Source organism: Neospora caninum, chromosome VI, assembly GCF_000208865.1.
Source record: "Neospora caninum Liverpool complete genome, chromosome VI".
NCBI lineage: Eukaryota > Apicomplexa > Conoidasida > Eucoccidiorida > Sarcocystidae > Neospora > Neospora caninum.
Window position 1 is genome coordinate 423,836 of NC_018392.1, and position 19,599 is coordinate 443,434.

Sequence of the window (19,599 nt, forward strand, 5' to 3'; positions counted from 1 at the left end):
TCCCGAAAAAACGTCTCCTCAGAAGCGAACTAGGCTAGAAGGCTGCTCTAAGAAGGCGCCGATACGCGTTTAACAAAACCGTGCAAGACAAGCATGGCTCTTGCAGAGGGTCGCAGAGAGCGGTGTTTGACAGCTGCAGTCAGCGTTCACTCCCATACCTCAAAAGATGTGTTTGTGACTCCGGAAGACGCGCCGAATACGGTTATGAAACGGCTGTATATCCGGTTCTGGGGGATATTTCAGGAACAGAACACCCACGACTGCATCTTTCGGCGTAGACGCGCGCCGTCCACTCCGCAGATCGCTCAGATGGTTCTGCGTAACGCGCGCATTCATCGGCAGTTGACAGGCTGTTTAGACCACGTCTGTGGAATGAGCGGAAGTCGCCGTGCACGGAGCAAGGATTCGGTCGACGAGTTCGCGGTTTTGCTGCTTTCACCGATGAACAACGCGCGACGCGTCGCTCCCCACTCAACCACATCTTTTTGTGATTTCCTCTGGCGGTGTCTGGCAGTCGAGTTCTCTCCATCAAACACTCTGTTTTCCGAGTTGTGTGCTTGCAAGTGCGCTTCGGTGTCTGTTGGTGTCAGTCTGCCTGGCGAAAAGACTCTAGCCAGTGATTCGCCGTCGCGTTTCCTTCTTTTCTGCGCTGTGTCTTTTTTCCAAGTTCTGCGGCTTCCTTCGACAGACAGCCCGCTTTTCCTCCGAGCTTGCTTCTCGCGCCCTGCATGCAAGCTGTTGCGATCAACAACACACTTATGTTTATCTGTGACGGGCGCGTTTTCGGAACTTTTCTTCTCTGAGTTTTTCCCAGGGTGGCTCATCGCAACAGGGATCTTTTCGGAATTGCTTCTTGCCGGTTTCTTTGTCAGCTTGAAGCGTCTGCGCACTCCTGGACGTATCGCAGTGTCGCAAGTGCGACGTGCTGCCGAGTCAACTACTTTCGATTTTCGCTTCCGGTTCGCTGGCATTATCTCCGCTGAGAGCTCCCCACAGAGACACTGTCTAAACGTTCGTTTGTCGGCTTATTCGCCCTTCCTTCGTCTCAATCATCTGTCTGTGCCGACCTTTGAAGACGTTTCAGTAGACCTCAGTCCGTCTCTCGCGCTGGACGCTCGCAGCGCTTGTCTCTCGCGTGGCTTTCTCTCCCGGTAAACGCCTCTCTGCCTCCTTTCTCCGTGTGTATTCTCTCTGCTTTCTCTCTACGACTCCGTCCGTCTCTCTTTCCTCTCTTCCCTCTTCCGCTTGCTCTCGCCCCGCGCGGGCCCAAACCGAGTCCGCGTTTGCTCCACCCCCTCGATACACCCGCGCATACGCCGACGCGCGTCGGCTCGCCCCCCGCTGGACCACCTCGACGAGCAAAAAAACAACGAGAGACGAGAGGAGAGAAACGCGAAGGCAAAAACAGCTAGAGTTCGAAGGAAGCCGCTCCCGAGGCCCCAGGAACCACCCACCCCGACGAGGGACAGAGAGAGAAGAGCGAGAAAGAGAGGGACGAAGGAGAGGCAGACTTCGCCTCACCTCTTTCGTAGCGCCACTCTGCGACATCTCCCCACTTTGAGGTGTCGTCTGTCTCCGGGACCACCCCACACACGCGTCTCCGCGTCCCCTGCAGAAGTCTGTCTGCTGGAGTGAGGCCCGACAAGCAGAGGAAATGGGGAGGCGCGAGAGCCTCTTCCCAGCGAGGCGTGCAATGACGACACAGAGAGGGACAGATGGAGAGACAGATGAAGGGGGGAAGCAAGCAGATGGAGAAGGGAGGGAAGAAGCTGGAGGACAGCGAACGCGTGATTGCGGGCGGAGAAAGAGCTAGGCCAAACCTGAAGGAAAAAGGGAGAGCCAGCAGGACAACGCACCTCAACCGAGCGCACTTCCACCCACCTCGCTTCGCTTCCTCCTCCTCCGCCTCTTCCGCCTCCTCCGCCTGTTCCGCCTCTTCCTCTTCTTCGTCTACTTCGTCTTTCTCCTCTCCCGCTGCTTCGCGTCGGCCGTCTGTCGCCTCCGCCTCCTCTGCTGCGGTGGACGATCGAGGTCACCCAGTGCGAGAAGGCCTGCGCGTCGCCTCCCCGTCTGGCGGGCTCCCGCTGCACTCGGAGCGCGAAGACACGCGCGTGCGCTCTCCGGTGTCTCCGAGCGTGGAGAAAACGGCGAGTCGCTGTCGGCGGAGATCTCTCAAGGCTCTGCTGGCTTCTCCGGAATTCGCCTTGGAGGAGCTGAGCCGGAGAAATCGGCTCCCAGATCGCACGTCCGTCTCGCCCTTTCCTTTCCCGTACCTGAACCTGTCTCCCGCCTTTCCGTCTGCCGAACGAAGCAACGACCCCGCCGCGCGAGGCCGGGAGGACGGGAAAAAAACGTCGCAGTCCGCCGCGCTTCGCAGGGAAACATGCGAGAGAGACGGCGCGGGGGAGCGAAAGTCAGGCTGGTGGGCGTGGGTGAAGCGCCGCTTCGCGCCGGGAGCGCACCCCGCGAAGCGAGAAACTCAAGACGGGGATGGCGCCGACGGCGAGGCAGAGGGGACGAACGAGAGCAGCCCGCGAGCAAGCGCGGGCGAACGTGTGGTGCGAGAACGGGAAGGAGAAGGCGGTTTTCCAACGATGGGTCACCCCGATTCGGCAGAGCCGCTCAGCCCAGCTGCGCCTGCCGACTCTGACTCTCGAGGCCGAGCCGCGGCGTTTCTCTCTGCAGCCCTCCCGTCCTTCTCGCCTCAGCCTCCGCGCGCCGCGCTTCGCCTGTGCATCTTGGTGTGGGCGGATCGCCGGGTGTATCGAGGCGAAACGTTCGCGTCCTCCGTTCGGCACGGCTGTGGGTACACTCTGTACGGCGGCGGGGCGACGGGTGCGTCTGCCTCGCTCGCGGAAAAGAGGGTCAGTTGCCTGAACCGCGCGACTCTTTTCTCCCAGCCGCGCTCGCAGTTCCCCCTCCAGTCGGCCTTCCTCTCGTTCAACGACTGGAGCGCACTGGCGCTGCTTAAGGGCGTCGCGGGGACGCGCGACGTGCCCACGGTGTACAGACAGACGACGCCGGCTGCGCAGGCAGACTCGCTGCTCGCATCTGCGCAGAACGGCCTGTTTCCCCAAACCGCCGATCTCTCTTCCCGCCTGCGCCTCGTGGACGGGAAAGGAGGAACCGGCGGCGCGCGCGGCTGGAGGCTCGCCGGCCTGGAGACGCGGGGACAGCCGCGGGGACGAGCGGCGCCCAACGCAGAATCCCCCTCGCGTCGTCGCCGCGGGCCCCGCAGAGACAGCGAAGACAGCGCCGGCGAGGCGCGAGACGCAGACGAAAAGCTGGCCGCGGCCCTCGCAGTTCTCGCGTGCGCCTCGCCGAGGATTGCAGCCGGGTACTGCGGCCACTGGGAGAAAGACCAGCGCTCAGGCTGGGGCGTGTTTGTGCGCGGGAACTCGGGACTCAAGTACGAGGGCTTCTGGAGAAACGACTGCCGGGAGGGGTTGGGTGTACAGACGCTGGCCCAAGGCGTGCGATTTGTGGGCTGTTTTCGTCGTGGCGTCCGGCACGGCAAAGGCGTGCTCTTCCAACCCAACGGAAGCCTGTACGCGGGCGAGTGGGAAAACGGATACGTCGTGAAGCAAGAACTCCTGTTCTTCGGCGCGTTCGTCGAGCGAGACGCTGCACGCGTGGAAACGTCTGCCAGGGAAGCGCGCCGCGAGGGGAAAGACGAGGCACGCGGGCCGAAACGCGCAGAGGAGGAGACGGCGGGAGGCAACACAGAGAAAAAAGATGAGAAGGGACAAACGTATGTGGGGTCTTCCTCTTGGAGACGCGCAGAGGAACAGGCGATCGATGCCTCAAAGGTCGACTCTGCCCCTGGCGGGTCTAAGTCGCAAGAGATCGGCCTGTCGTGGCGATTTTCCCAGACAGAGAAAGAGAGAAAAGGACACACGCGGGCGGGGTCCTCGCGCTCTCGCGCGCAAGGTACAGGTGTAGAGGAAGCAGAGACAAGTGGAGACAGGAACCACGTGCGGGGACGCGTCACGAGAAGAACATGTTCCCCGACCTCCTCACCCGTTATCGACAGTAGCGACCTGCCCTCGAGCGTGGACGAGGCGGAAGAGAGAGACGGAGACAGCGCAGGCGAGCGACGGCTCACCTTCAGGAGAGAAAAGAAAGACCGACGGAGTGGAAGTCGAGCAGAGACCAGTGGCGCACGCCAGCGGCCCCGGTCTCTGCTTTCGTGTGTGCAGCTGAGCGTGAAGAACACCGTCAGATACGACTCGCCAGGGGCGCGAGAAGAAGAGCGAAAGAGAAGGCGACGGAGGCGAAGAAGAACGGGAAGCGGCAGCGGAATGGCTTCTCCGTGTCGGTGTGAGACCTCAGAGGGTCGCAACGAGGACTTCGCGGAGATTCGACTGAAGGAAGGAACACCCCGACTTGAAACGCAGCAGCCGTTTGCCTCTTCTTCCTCCTCTTCGCCACCGCTGCAATCTCCGCGAAGCGGCGGTGAGGCAGCGGATGACGTGTCCGCCTCTCAAGCGACGGTAGAGCTGAGTCCAGCACCGACCGGCGCGGAACGCGGCGGGAGGCGTGAGGAAGGCAGTCGGAAGGCCAAGGCGGCCCCAGTGACGCAGGTTGAAGTGGACGGAGAGCAAAGAGAAAGGCCTCGGAGAGGCCCCGGCGAAGACGAGGGAGAAGGGCGATCGCGACGCGTCGCTCTCCAGGCGGCGTCGGCAGAGCCGTCCTTGGACGGCCCGGCCCAAAGTCCGCGTGCAAAGCAAGAAGAGAGGAAGAAGATGTTTGTGGATTTTCAGCGGCAGATGAACGAAGCTCGGCGATTCTCCTCGGCCGCCGCATGTGAAGAGTGGGGCACGAGCGAAGTGGCGCATTTCTTTGCGTGTCAGGGGTTCCCGCTCTCTCTCCGGGAAATTCTGATCGCTCAGGACATCGACGGCTCGGCCCTTCTCCAGGTACAAGAAGAAGACTTGGAGGAAATGGGCGTGCACGCGTGGGAAGACCGCCGCCTCGTGCTCCTCGTCGCCGGGATCCTGCACAAATTGAAGCGCCGGCACTCGCAGCGGACGCTCTACATGTCGCCTGAGCAGCTCCAGCAGGCTCAAGAGGTCGTGGCGACTCTCGAGATTCCAGCTGCGGAGGTCAGTCTCGAGGGCCGAGTCGGCGAAGGCGGCTACAGCCGGGTGTACCGAGCAAGGTGGCGGTACACCCGGTCGCTCGAGTTGGAGCAACAGAGGCAGGCGCTTTTGCAGTACCGCCAAGACGTCCACAACTACTACGCCTGGGTCCACCAGTTCTCCTCCCAGAGCCCCGCTCTGCAGTCTTCGAACAGCGCACAGAACCCAGAAACGCGACACACGTGCAGGCCTTCCTCCAGACTCCCCGCAGCCCGCCTGTGCTCTGCCTCTTCTGCGTCTCCTCTTTCAGTCGCGGACCCAGTGACGACGGAGACGCCGCAGTCCCGTCTCTCTCCGTGGCCCCAGGGAGGAGGCGGTCACCGGTCGCCTCCGGGGCGTTCGTTTGCGGAAGATTCTGCGTGCCCAGGAGGCTCTCCGCGGGCGCCTCAGCGGTGTGGATCCGAGCTGCAGGCCGGTCCCTGGAGCCTCGCCCCCGTGTCGCACCCCCTCCGGCGATGCCCGGGTCCGGCTCTTCACCCGAGCGCGGGCGTCCAGCCTTCGGTCTACGGGCCTGTCCCCTTTCCGGAGCCTGTCCCCTTTCCGGGGACTTCCTCAGCCTTTGTCTCGTCCACGTCGCCGCACCTGCCGGCTGGTCCCCACCTCGTCCCGCCGCCTCTTCCTCTCCCGCTCTTCCCTGCGCCAGGCGCAGCGCGCTCAGGCCCTGCCTTCCCCGGAGACATGTGCGTGGCGGTCAAGGTATTTCGCCAGCGCGAACTGCGCGCCTTGCAGCGGAGTTTCTTCTCCGAGCTGTCTGTGCTCTGCCGCCTGACGCACCCGAACATCGCGATGCTCCTGGGCGTCGTCTCCGCGCCGCTGTACGGGCTCGTCACGGAGTACGTGCCTGCGGGGTCGCTCTTCGACATGCTCCACGTGCGGCGCATCCCCCTCTCGTTCACGCAAGTCGTCCGCTTCGGAAGAGACATCTGCCACGGCATGCGCTACCTCCACGAGCAAGGCGTCCTGCACTGCGACTTAAAGAGCCCGAATGTGCTCCTCGGGAAACGCGGAGAGATCAAGCTGTGCGACTTCGGCCTCGCCACCCTCATCGACGCGGCGCCCGACGCCGACGCCCAGACCCGCGGACGCCGAGGTCCCCTGGAGCGCGGCGAGCGCGAGCGTCGCGGAGGCAGAGACGCGAACCTGGGGAGTGGAGAAGACAAACCGAGCGGGAGGTCGCAGCTCCAAGAGGCGCACCTCGGATGCGTCGGGACCCACCACTGGATGGCCCCTGAAGGTAAGCCACGGCGAGCGAAGCTGCTGAAGCGAGAAAAAAAGCGAGGGAGGACGGGGACGCAGGGCCGAAACTGGAGCGGCAGAGGAGACAGAGGAGGAGGCGGGAGAGGGTGGGGGCGGGCCGTCGTTCAGAAAACGCGGGAATCACGTGTTGTGGTGCGTGCTTGTGTCTGCAGTCCTTCGCGGAGAGCCTTTCACCGCCGCTGCGGATGTCTACTCGTTTGGCATGGTCCTCTGGGAGATGCTCGCGAGAAAAATTCCCTTCGAAGGTGCGTCTCTTCGCTTGTGTCTCCAGAGAAGCGGCGCGCTGCTGGCAGGACCTTTTCTCGAATTTCTCCAGGTTGACCCGCGGACGCGTCGCTCCCCTCCGCGTTCCTTTCCTTGTCCCCTGGTCCTCTGCAGTTTTTTCGTGTTCTGGCCTGATTTTTGCCTGGCGATGTGTGCCTTCTCATGTCCATGGGTGCGTTCCTTCCTCGTGGGCTTTCCTCTCCACCTCCGCCCTCGCCACTGACTCGAGTCGTTTTCTCGCTTCGAACGTTTCGCTTCCCTTCGCGCTCAGCGTTCCCTCTTTCTTGTTCTCCCCTTCCGTGTCCTCTTTCCATGCGTGTCTCCACTGCTGTCTCCCCTTCTGTCGCAGGTATGAACAGCCCAGCGCACATTATCACAGCTGTGGGGTATGGCGGGGCCGCTCCGGTTTTGTCTCCGTCGCCGCCGCCGCTGAGAGAGATCGTGGCAAGGTGCTTAAGTCACTCCCCGCAGAATCGCCCCTCTTTCGCCTGGTGTGCTCAACAGCTGCAAGCCTTGCATGCGGCAAACACCCTCGACGTGGAGATGAATCTGAACACACTGCTCGGACTCGAGTGAAGACCTCGTGGGGGGAAGGGGAAAAGCGAAAGTCGGAAGGGACGGCGTTTTCGGGCGCTTTTCAGAGGAGCCGTTTTCGGTGGCGTGCGCCCCACATTTGCGGGGACAACTTTAGACGGAAATCGCACTCGGCAGTGCAAGTGGAGCTGCACGAGCAGGATCGAGGCAGCGTGGAAAGGAGCAAAGCAAAAGAGACGGGCGAAGGCGAAGGAGAGAAAAGGCGAGACGAGAGAGGAGGAAGAGGAAAACGCGGTAGAGAAAAAAAACGCGCACACAACTGGGGAAGAGCAGGCACGAGAAAAACGGGTGAGCGCAACACCGAGTGGAAGGAGATCCAGAGGGAAACGGGAAGTAGGCGAGAAAACGGAAGAAGAGGGGAGAAACGAAAAAGCTGCGCGAGATGGGGGGACAACCAGAAGAGGGAGAGAAAGAAGACGTGAAGAACGCTAGAGAAAGGGAGGAAGAAAGAGAGACAGAGAGCAGCCGAGAACAGGGAGGGTGGAGAAAGGATTGACAGAAGAGAGGCAAACAGAACAAGAGAGCTAGTGGAACAGGAAATCGAGGAAAAACCAGAGGAGGAAGCAGAGAACGGGAAAATGTTCATTCCCGGAGTTTATTTCTTCGTGGCGATTCACCGCCACACATTTCAACCTCAGAAAAACCCGCTGTGAGAAAGCAATCGAACATTTCTTCTTTCACCGACTCAGCCCTTGCACTCTTTCTGGGGCTACGGCGGCGCGTCCCAGAGAAAGCTTCTTCGGACGGGTCCGCCGAGCTGTAGCTCGTCTTGCTTGAAACGTTATCCCTCAGGACACCATTTTTACCACCGAGCTAGCGCAAACCCCGTCCCTTCGTAAATATGTATACCTGCGTATTATTTATGTGCACCTAACACTGGCACATATATATAAATATATAAATATATTGAAGTGTATGGATGTGCACACATCGGTAAATGTCGACCTAAAAATATATGTTGGCAAGCCATCATAAGTAGGATTGCTAGGATCGAAATAGGAATCTACAAAGAAGTGCATGCAGATAAACGCGCAGATGTGGAGTGTCTCAGATCATCTGCGCTCGTGAGTGGGCGGGCAGACGCACAAGTCGGTTCGTTTCGTGGAAACGAGGGAAAGACGGTTTTCTTCGGGAAAAGAGAAGCAAAAAGATTTTCAAAAGAGCTGCGGGTCTCTGACACGGCCACTGTCTCCTTTGGTATGAGATCGGCGAGAGCCTTCTCCGGTTCCTGCGTATTCCGAGAAAGGCGGGAAAAAGGTCGGTCGAGGCGACTAAAAACGAAAAAGAGAATAAAGCGAGGAGGAGCAGCGAATGCGAGAGAAGTCGAGAAGAAAAAGAGAACGGGAGACAGAGTGAAGAGGAAGACAGAGACGGTGGCCGCCCGAAGGTGACGAGATACAGTGAGAAGAAAGGGGAACCGACATGCACGATACACGCCACACAGGTAAATGAAGTGCGAACACACTCCCGAAGTGTTCCTGGGCTTCGTTTCCCTGAGATCTAAGATCTACAGCCTTCTCGTTCTCCGTTTCTCCTTGGCCTGTCTCCAGTTGCACTCCTCACGGAGAGAGACAGGCGTGCGAGTCTTCTCTGCTTTTCTGTTGTCTCCATCGCCACGCAAAACAACGGCTTTGCCAGCGAAGATCGCACCAAATGTGCAGATTCTTCGCACATCCAAAAATATATACAAGTATTGGCGTGTATCCACACATGTGCAAACGAGAAAACGGAGAGTCGGAGAAGCGAGCCGTGGGCAAAGAGGGATGCCAGGAGAGACGCACGCTCAGGCCAGGCTCGAACGCTGTGAAGGTGGACGGGAAGGAGAGAGGACCGGAAGAAGCGGAGCTTCACGGCCCAACGAGCGAAGACGCAAAGACAAGGAAAGACGCGCGAGCGCGAAGAGAGAGAGAGAGAGAGGAAAGACGCGCGTCAGAAACGTTTCTGGAACTCGTACGCGAGCTGGGCGAACTGGTAGTCGCTGAGCAGGCCGCGACTGTAGGCGGTGGCCAGAACCTAAGAATGCGAAGTGAAAAGGACAGGTAAGGCGGATGACCCCACAAAACGGCGAAAGGAGAACACGGTTTTTTGTGCTTGGGACGTCTTTGCACTGTCGAAAGACGCTCCGAAAGATCATTCGAGCCGCACCTAGCGCCGTCGGGACGACAAAAAAGCATGCGTTCCTCCCGCTCCTAAAAACGGGTGCGCCTCTGCAAACACGGCTTTCTCTCGGCTGCGCGATCAGTTTCTGAGCGAAATGCGGCGTAATCTGCTACGTTTTCGTATTGTAGTTATTCACGTTTCAACGTGCATACTTGGGATTGCTCGTTATACTATATAGATATCACATGGCTTCTGGGACTACTCTGAGACCAAACGAACGGCGCGAAGGGAAGTGCGCTTCAGAGAGAAGGGAAGTTCAGCCGGGAAGTTCGCGTCGGACCAAAAGCTTCCACTCCAACCGGAGACGAAAATATCGGCTTTTTGAACCAGCATCGCTAGTTACAAAACCGGTCCATGTGACCGCGCACAGGGCGCCCTGTCCTCTCGAACAGTGCCCCACCGGGATCCCCAGAAACCGCCACTTGCCTGCTGGACGGCGGCCAGAGTTTGCGTCTGCGCAGACTTGTCGGACGCGAGGAGCACCGGCGTCTCTCCACTGCAAAGTGGGAAGGAAAACAAGTCACAGCAACAGCGGTTGTCGACAAACTGGCCCTGTAGTCAGGCGCATCTCGCGTTGCTCCCCTCTCAGCGGCGGAGTGTCCTGTCTGTGGGAGGAGAAGGCGAGAAAAGCGGGTTGTGCGGACCGGCAAGGGGAAGCGAGCAGAGCGGCCACGCAGAAACCTCCAGAGAAAGGAAAGAAGCGAGCAGTGAGAGACTCGAAACGCGGTCCGGGGGCGTCTCTGCGTGTTCGCATCTTGCAGAATCGGCCCTTGTGCACGACAAAAAACGACCGAGATGAAGGCCCGCAGACTCAGAGCCGCAGAGAAGACCGGGTTTTCACACAGAGGAAAGGCGAGGAAAGGAGGCAAGGAGAAAAACACACACAGCCGAGAGGAACTGCCGGAACTCACTTCCAGGTGATGTGCATCGTCGTCTCAGGTTGAAGCATAGTCGGCTCGCCGTCGATCTGCAGCGGAATTTCTTGAGGCAAAATCAACTTGATGTCTCGTCCTTGGCAAATCCGAACGGGTTTCGCCAACCCAACCTACGGACGAAAAGCAAACATGCATACATGCACACATGCATGCATACATAATATTCACGAAATCTTGATTTCGGAACAGTCCCGGGGTGACCTTTGAAGGCGCACGCGTGTTTTCTCACCTGAACCTGGCCAAGATGGAACAGACTTTTGAATCCGACAACTTCGATGAGTTGGTCGTTGATGATTTGTTGTCGCCACCGGGTTGGGCTGTTTGCGGCCTTCGCGGCCTCTCTTCGCTGGCTGTCTTCTCGCCGTATTCGCCCTTGGGCCTCTGCGCTCGCCTCGCGTCGCCCCCCCAACCCCTCAGGCTGCGGCCCGAGGCTCGCCGGTTCGCCAGCGCACGGGAAGTTGCTTTCTTCCTGGAAGGCGTCCATCTGGAGGGTGGCGGCGCGTTCGCATGTGGCGTAACCCCTTCCCGCTCGTCTCGCGTCGTCCGGCGTCTTTCTGTCTCCTCGGCCGCTGTCTCTCGACCCTGCCCGGCGAGGTCCGCAGCTGCTGCTCTTCCGAGTGCTCCCGCAGCTTTTTCTTTCTCGCCCTTCTCTGTCTTCTCGTCCAGGCACCACAAGCCCCGCGCGCGTCCTCTCTTTCCCCGCCGTGCAGCCGCAGCACTCGCCGCAAACAAACGCCTGCGTTCTTCCCTCCGGGAGGCACGGGCGGGCGCGGGCCACGTCGCAGTGCCCCGGCCGCGCCTCCGCGGCTCGCCGAATCGCCCCGCAAGGAGGAGACAGCTCGGAGACAGACACCTTCACAGGCTGCCTGCAAGTCGGGCACGTCCCACCGGCCGCAGCTGCAGCCCCAGACCGCTTCCTGTCGTCGGCACGGATTCTCGAAACTGGCGACCGCGAGGCGACGGGTCCACGGCCGAGACGGCCGCCTCCTTCCTCTCCCACTGACTTCTCCGGAGACTCACGGCCGCGCGCACACGCTGCGTCCTTCGCGGCCAGCTCTGCGTCAGCCAGTGCCGCGACGGTCTCGGGAGACGCGAGTGAACGCCCCGAAACCGTGCGACGGCGGTCGCGCGGCAAATCTTCAAACTCCCCTTCTTGACCTAAAAAGTCTGGGAATCGTCTCCTCGCGCCTCTTCGCGCCTCTCGGCCTTCCTCAGAAACACACCGGCGCCCCGGCCACGCGCGCCGAGGGCCGGAGGCAGGGACGCGCGGCGTTTTGTGTTTCGAGGCGAACCGCAGAGAAGGGAGAGGCGAGGCCCAGAAGGAAGACGCGCCCAAACTTTCGGCGTGTCTCGCGCGTTTCCGCTGGCGGAAGAGGTCCGTGCCAGGCGCGCGCTCGGAGTTCCCATTCCTGGAGAGACGCGAACGGGCCCTGTGAGGCGACGGCGTCCTGAGGCGCGCGCCGGCGCTTCGCTCTCGAGGGCACTTCCCAATCGCCGCGGAGCAAGCCGGCTCGTCGGCGGCTCGGAACCCCGGAGCAAAGAGAGGGGGACGTGAAGCGGCGCCGTCGCGCGGCAAAGGAGGCGCGATCTTCGCCCCACAACAGCAGCAGCGGCCGAGCGTCTCTTCTTCGGCTGCGGCCTCGAACGGGCCGGCCTGCCGAGCCGAGACGCTGCGCGAAGCGAAGGCGTGCGCAGCTCCAGCCTCGAAGTGGGCGAACGCTGCAGACGGAGGCGCAAAGGGCGGAGGGTCCGAGAGGGTGTGCGCCGCCTCCACTGCCTTTCGCTCCTCTCGTGTTGTCGGGCGCGCGTGCTGTTGGCGCTGCGTCAAAGGGAGGGCGAACGCGTTGTGCGTCGAGCGCGAAGGCGCCTGCTTCGCCTCCCTCTTGTGAAATCCTGGGAGAGAAGGAAGCGGGCTGCGAGACACCCGGCCGAGATCGTGCGAGGAATACCGCAGAGACGGAAAAGGAGAGAAACGCCCCGGAGCCGACGGCGACGTTCGCGCCCACGATTCCGGCGACGCGTCCCACAACTCCACTCCACCTGAAATGCCAAACCAAACGGCGAAGAAAAAACCACAAAGCAGTGACGGCAAAGCTATGCACAAACATGCAAACATACATTTATATACAGAGAAAGAGACAGAGACAGAGAAAGAGACAGGTGCGGAGAGAGATACAGAGATGGAGAAAGGGAGCAACAAGTAGAAAGATACAGAGCTAGACAAAGAGAGACAGGTAGAGGGAAAGATAGAGCGATAGATGTGCCGGAGTCGACTCGTTGGTACGAGCAGACGTGGCGGCGGCTCCGCACCTCTCACGTAGACAGAGCGAACAGAGTTAGAGTTGTGTCCACGCAGATAGTAACGCCTCGGGAAGGCACATTGCGCACGATACCGAGGCGAGACGCGGAGAGATTGCAGACAGCGGGAATCCGTCTACGCAAGCTTTTCGTCGCAATGTGCAAGCTGCGCACCCTTTTTTTCCTCTCTACCTGCGAAGCTGGGGATGTTGACGACGCAAATGCCCTCCAGATACGGGAGAGCGATTTCCTCTCCGTCGCAGAAGATCTTCAGACCTCTTAAGGCGATGTTGGGGGTGACGAGGAAATCGCGAAACCCGACTTCGCCATACAGAAACTTGTTTCCGAGCTGCACGGAAAGCAAAGAAGACACGCAGGGAAATAAGCAAAAAAGAGGCGCAGGGAGAGGAGACGGCGCGTGGTGTATGGCGCCTCGGTTCCTCGCGAGACAAAGACAGGGTCAGATGACCTTTCCCAACCTGCATCTCTCCTCAGATTCCAGCGCTTCCGTCCCCGGGCGAGAAAGGACGCATTTCTCGCGTTCCGCCTGCCTCAGCGCCCGGTGTTCGAGGTCGGTTTCACAGAGACAAGTTGCTTTCCCACTTCAACTTTGGGCATGCGAGAGAGGCTGCGAAAAAAGAGAGGGACTGAAAACGGCGCCTCTTACGCGGCTTTGAAAAAGCTCTGGATTTTCTTCCCGAAGTTTGTGGAACTTCAACACAATCCGAGCGGCCACGCCCACGTCGAGGTAGTTCGAAAAGGTCGTCTCGACGAGCGTCGCGTTGGTCTTGTCAGACGTGACTGAAAAAACCAAGCACGACAGGGGTGCGCGAAACGACGAAAGTGTGCACCCTTCTCCGCTCTAACGAGTGTAATCGTTGCCCCTCAATGCGCACCCAGATTTTTGATCCGCCGGAGGAGAGAAAAGAAGGGCGGATCTTCTCGCCAGGCGAGGAGAAAAGAGCGGCGCACACAGAGCCAGAAGAGCGCATCCCGCAGACGGTGAAGCAAGTAGAGACGGCACCTCCTTCTGCGAGTGTGACCGTCCTTCGGTGGAGGCGTCTCTGTGGGTCGACGGCGCGCAGATTCCTCGGAAGTGACGTCTCTCGAAAGAGAAAAGCGAAAGGGGATGCAAGGCGAAAGGAGAGCGACCGGACCCACAGGGAGGCTTTTTGCCGCTCCTCTGGGCTTGCTTCCAGCTGAGAAGACCGCCTTCTCGACACCCTGCTGAACTTCTCGCCTGCGGCTGCCGGGGAGAGTTCCGATGTGCAGGGACGTGCTCGGTCCACTCAAAAGACGCAACGCACCTTTCACTTTCCAGAGGTCCAGCGTCGAGGAGACGGCGCTCTGAATCTTGAGCAGGTGCTGTACAGGCGCATCCACCACCACAGCCAGGCAACGAAGGTGCACAGACACTCGGCGGAAGACCGACAAGAGGGACTGCCGACCTGCCAACCTGCCGACCTGCCGACCTGCCAACCTGCCGACGAACCCCCCCCCCTGTCCCCTGTGTACGCGGGTTTCTTCTGTGCTTGGCGTCGCTTCCCTCTTTTCCGCCGTGTTCCTGCGCATCCACACGTCCCCAGCATCGTCTCAGCGTCTGCGTGTAAGCAGCATCCGTGTGACTCTCGGGGAGCCTTCCCCGTTTTGTCTGTTTCTTCTGCGCGTTCTTTACCTTCATGATGTCTCCGTCAAAGGAGAAGCCCCACCCGAGCACGTTGCTCAAGTCGTTGCCGGTTCCGAGGGGACAGATCCCGACGGGGACGAGGCTCCGCAAGTCGCATGCACGCTCCCTCTTCGCTCTTTCCTTCTCTTTCCGCAGGGCGCCTCGGTGCCGCTCGCTGTCGGCGTCAGTCGTCCTCGAAGCGCCGCGGCTGCCCGTCTCGCTTCCTGGAGTCGAAATCGGCAGGGCGGCGTCGCCCGAGTCCGCGTCCTCGCCGGTCTGGCCCTCGCTGCTGCGATCGTCCTCGAGCGACTCCGCCCCATACACCTTGTGGATGCTGTCGATGATCCACCCCACTGTGCCGTCGCCCCCGCAGACCAGCACTCGGAGACGCTTCGTCATCGCCAGCGGCCGGAAGAAAGTCAGCGCGCGGGTCGGGCCTCCCTCTGCCTGGATATCAATCACCTGGACCGGGAGGAAGAAAAAAAGAAAGGGAATGAGAGAAAGAAAGAGAGGGACGGAGACAAAGAAAGAAAGAAAGAAAGGGAAGGAGAGAAAGAAAGAAAGAAAGAAAGAAAGAAAGAAAGAAAGAAAGAAAGAAAGAAAGAAAGAAAGAAAGGGAAGGAGAGAAAGAAAGAAAGAAAGAAAGAAAGAAAGAAAGAAAGAGAAGGAGAGAAAGAAAGAAAGGGAAAGAAAGAAAGAAAGGAAGGAAGAAAGAAAGAAAGAAGTCCGCATCATCGGTCATACACGGTCACGAAGTGTTTACTCCAGGTTGTCCGACACGGGGACCGGAAAAAAGAGGGAAGTGAGAAGAGGGTCGGCATTTCTTCCAGTCGTAAAGCCAGGGAGAAACGAGAAGAGGAAAGACGCAGAGAGAAGGACGGCGACAGCAGTGGCGCGCGAAACCTTTGTTTTCCCGGCGTTTACCTGTAACGGGTTCAAAATCCCAACGAGGTCTTTGTAGATCGTTTTGCCCGTCTGCCCACCGCTCTTGACATTGACAAATACCAGGAGCGGCGTGGCCTGCGGCTCTGAAAACCAGAGACTCGGATTGGACCTCAGCCGCCAAACAGACGCCATGGGCGGCATCGCCTTCGCCACGGAGTACATCATTTGCGTTCGGCTGCTGTCCTTTCGGCGCGCTTTGCTTCCAGTTCCGGGTGGCATCCCGACCTTGCGCGTCGCGTTGAGTCGCAGCTTTTTCCCTGAAACGCCCGAATCGTCTTCTCCCTTCTCGAGAGCTTCGGAAACCTGCCTGGGAAAAGCCTGCCGCGTCCCCTCGTTCTCATCCTGAGTGTCTTCCGGTTCCTCTCGCCTTTTCGCCCGCCAAGCCGTTGGCCCCTCTGCCTCGCTCGGTTCTCTGAGGTATTCCAGCGTTCCCTCCCCGGCGGGGTCGTCGCTCTCGCTCTCTGTCTTCAGATGCGTCTCCGCGAGCGTCTCGCGCTCGTGGTCGGTCTTTCCTCGTCCCTCTGCGTCGCCGCGCGCTGCGCTCTCTGCGCTCTCTGCGCTCTCTGCGCTGCTCCCTCGTGCCTCCCGCCCATCGCCAGGAGAGAAGGACGCGGAAGAAGAGAGATCAGAGACAGGTCCCCGGTGCGTCTTTTCCTGGGCATCTAGCCCGACCTCACACCCACCAGACTTGCGAGGTGCCGAGCGGGATTTCCAGGCCTTGCAGGTCTCCACAGACCGGTTTTCCGGGGACGAGTCGGGGTTCCAGCTCGCCTCTGCATCCTCGAGATCTCTTAACCGCGCGACTGGCTCACTTCCCCGTCGTTCCTCCACGGGGTCTCCGACCGCCTGCCCTCTATCAAGGCTCTCACCTGCGGAGCCTTTCTCGCAGCGTCTCCCCTCCTCTGTGCTCTCCGCGTCTTCCCCGGCACCGCCGGCTGTGTGTAGGCCCACAGCTTCCCGTGCCACGCCGGAAGGCTGGGACGGCGCGGCGGCTTCTGGCTTTGTCGGCGGCTCTGCGAAAGAAACACCGGGAGAAGATGAGGCGAGCTGCTCGGAGCGGCCTTGCTCCGTTGCTGTAGAAATCGCTGAAACCAAAGACGAAATCGGACGTCGACGTTCACCTCGCGTCTTCGATTCGTCCTGTCTTCCAAGACCCAGCAACGCGGTGTCCCCTCTGTCTCCCTCCGTTCCCTCCTGTCTCTGTTCACCGTCGGGGTTGCTCGTCGCTTCCCCACGCGTCTGCGCGTGCTCCCCTTCTGCCTTCCGCACAGACGCGACCTTCCTCGCCGTCGTCTTTCGCTCGTTCGTGTCCTCTTCGTCCTGGTCATGTCTCTCCCCTCCCCCGCTCCGTTCCTCGTCGGTCTCTCTTTCGTCCTGCGCGGTCTCCAGCTGGGTTGTCCGGCGGGTCGCTTCTCTCTTCTTGTCCGGAGTCTTCTCAGGTTCTTCCGCCCCTGTCTCGCCCGGCGCGATCTGTCTTTGCTCGAATTTTAAAGACTTTTTGAGCGGCTGCACGATCGCCTCGTTGAACTTTCGCACGCCTTCTTGCATCTCTCGCAGACCTTCCTTGAACCCTTCCTTAACTACCTCCTTGACGCCCACGCGGCCCCAGAGCGACGACGCCACCCGGAGGAGACCGCGATTCGAGGAGAGGAGCGAGAAGCTGAGGCTGACGGCCGAGGGCGGGAGAATCAGCTGACGAAAGGGGCCCAAGTCGCAGAGCGGAGACGGCAAGCGGTGGCGGCATTCCTCGTGGAGGGTGCGGTTGCACCAGAGACACCGGAGCCCGTCCAAGCCGAAGTTCGAACTGCATGCGAGTCCGCAACAGCAACACGTCGCGTCCGCCGAGAGATTGCCTTGGACGAAGACGTGAGGCGTCGGCGCAGGAAGACACGGCGTCTTGCAGTCGAGCCGCTCTGCGAGGCGGAGACACTTGGTGTGGGCGTAGCGCTGGCACAGGCTGCATGCCCAGCCCGTGTTCCGGTAGATCAAGAAGCCGGAGATCAGCTGGCGACAGACCGAGCAGTACCGCGGGGAAGAGGACGAGGAGAACGGTTCCCACTGGTGGAGCGACTTGGGAATCAGGCCGTGCGAGCCGGCCTTGTTGTAGTGGTGCACGCGGTACCGCCAGAAGATCTGCGAGAGAAGGAGGAGGAAGCTCGCGGTCGCCAGGACACTCAAGACGACGTGGATCATGCGCGCACTGGCGCCGTCGGTGTCGAGGAAGGGAGTCAGGCGCGCGAGGCCAGAGAGGACGGCGTGGGCCGCAGTCGCGGCGACCTGGCGGCAGGTGCGGAAGCAGAGCGCGAGCGTCTGGGCGGCGAAGCTGAGGAAGGACGGACAGTCGCTGTCTCCGTAGTACGCGCAGCCGAGGTCATCGGACGCGTCCGGCGGCGAGGGCGACGCGGGGACCGCGAAGCAAGGCCCGAGAGCGAGGAGGAGGGCGAGGCAGGACCGACAGGAAGAAGAGACTCGAGGACGACGGGGACGCGAGGCAAGACGCGCCATCTCCTTGTCCCGGCGCAGACATACGAGAAGAGGAGGGGCGCCGAGAAAAGCGAGACGGAAATGAAGATCCGAGGAAACCGCACGATGCAGAAAGACCGAGATCGAGCACGAGCGCGCCAGGGAGCGCGAAGAGCGAGGCGGCGGGGAGCCCAGAGAGTTAGACAGACATACAAAACCAAGGAACTCTGGAGAGCGAGCTGCAGAGCTGCCTCGCTGGAAAAAGAAAGAGGCTGAGAGGAACGCACGACGGTCGCGCGTGGGCCGGCGATACTGGCGGCACTTTACTTGTTGAACAGAAACGGAAAACACCGCGTCGGGCCTTTCTGGAGGAGACTCCTTGTGCCAGGATCGAGACGGAAAGGTGCCATCGTCGGAGCGAAAGCGAGTACGCGAGGCAACGTTGACTGTCCGGAACAGTCTGTGTGGGAAAGAAGCACAGAGGTCGCGGTGGAGGGACAGAGGAGTCGCACGAGAGGCAGCGAAGGAGAGTGAAGACGGTGAAGAAGAGGTGCGACATTTCTGGCCGGGTCCTCCGGCGGTGAATCAAGGCCGAGTCACTCCCTTCGGGGCTCGTCCCGTCCGCCGCGCATTTTCTCTCTCGCCGTCAGTTAGGACGCTGAACTTAATACGCAGGGGAAAAAGACGCGACTCGAAAAGAGTGTCGGCTAGGCCGCCTCCAGTCTCTTTGACATTTTGTCAAGAGGCCTTTGAGCTTCGAGTCTAATCAGGCCCCCCTGTGTGGACGACGCGGCTTCTTCTCTCTGCGTGCCGGAGGCAGTCCGCCGCGAATTTTGGTCGCGAGAAAAGTGGAAGTCTGCAGTGCACCGAAAATGCAAAAAAACGAGACTCTGCGTCACACCTGAGCGAAGCGAGAAAGAAACAACTTCCTGAAACGCGCGGAGGAATTCTGGTTGCCACTCATTAGACACACACTGGTCCTTCGGGAGAGAAGCGGCGTGGTCAGAGGACCGAGAACGCGGTTTTTCACCGGGAAAAAACGGCACCTGAAAGGTTAAGCACGTCGTCACGAGTCTGAAGGAAGAGTGCGCCGCTCTCCATGCACTCTCCTTTCTCTTCCAAACATTTCGCGTATCTCTCGAAGAATCTGCTGCACAGAAGAAGCGGATCACCGAGCCTGGATTCGCTGAGCCGGTCACGAGACGAGCCGCCGTGTGGAGGGCCGCTGCGATGTTCCATGGGTCAGAAAAAAGCTAGGGAAATTCATGAGGAGTGCTTTACTTGGTCAAGAAGGCAGAAAGTGGCTTCAGAGAAGAGGAAGTGCGGAGGCGGCAAACGAGGAAAAGAGACCGTCTTTCGAGAAGACAAAAACCGCTGGCAACACCGGTGGGTCGGAAGGGTATTGTGGAGACACACATGTCGGCTGACGGACGAAGGCTGTATTCAGATTTGTGTTACAATCTCACTTTATTTCCCTCTCTTCTCTCTCTGGGAGGTAAGTTTCGAAGAAACTCGTGAGAAAACTAGCATTTTGCTCCGTTTATAATGCGAAGCCAATCCCCTGCACGCAGAATGATCCCGGCAATGCCAGTAGGGACGTCCGGCGAGCAACACACGCTGAAGCTGGGGCAACGAACTCTCTAAATACACACACAACATACTTGCGATAGCAACTAGATTTTGGTATTCAGTTGCACTACAAGCAGGCGGACACGGGAGTTTTTCAAGGCACCTTGCCTGTGTCGGGCTTTTGACAACCCTTCCCTACGCTTTCAACGAGTTGAAATGGAGATGTGACTCTCAACGATACGTCCAAAAGCCGAGTCCCACAGAAATAGAGGGTAAATGCAAGTCCTCCACAAGTATGCATTCTGCT

The 19,599-nt window shown here is 59.9% G+C and overlaps 2 protein-coding genes across 2 annotated transcripts; one reads left to right on the forward strand and one right to left on the reverse strand.

The window, feature by feature from the left end:
• Positions 1-1,727: 1,727 nt before the first annotated feature.
• On the forward strand, positions 1,728-7,238 carry NCLIV_015900 (Protein kinase domain-containing protein, related; the record flags this gene model as incomplete). Its single annotated transcript, XM_003881782.1, has 3 exons — positions 1,728-6,375; positions 6,551-6,643; positions 7,012-7,238. The coding sequence occupies 3 exons, from the start codon at positions 1,728-1,730 to the stop codon at positions 7,236-7,238; spliced, it is 4,968 nt and encodes a 1,655-aa protein (XP_003881831.1).
• A 1,947-nt stretch (positions 7,239-9,185) lies between these two features.
• Positions 9,186-17,765, reverse strand: NCLIV_015910 (hypothetical protein; the record flags this gene model as incomplete). Its single annotated transcript, XM_003881783.1, has 9 exons — positions 9,186-9,249; positions 9,817-9,912; positions 10,328-10,461; positions 10,581-12,391; positions 12,842-12,998; positions 13,317-13,450; positions 13,957-14,014; positions 14,325-14,777; positions 15,240-17,765. The coding sequence occupies 9 exons, from the start codon at positions 17,763-17,765 to the stop codon at positions 9,186-9,188; spliced, it is 5,433 nt and encodes a 1,810-aa protein (XP_003881832.1).
• Positions 17,766-19,599: the final 1,834 nt, after the last annotated feature.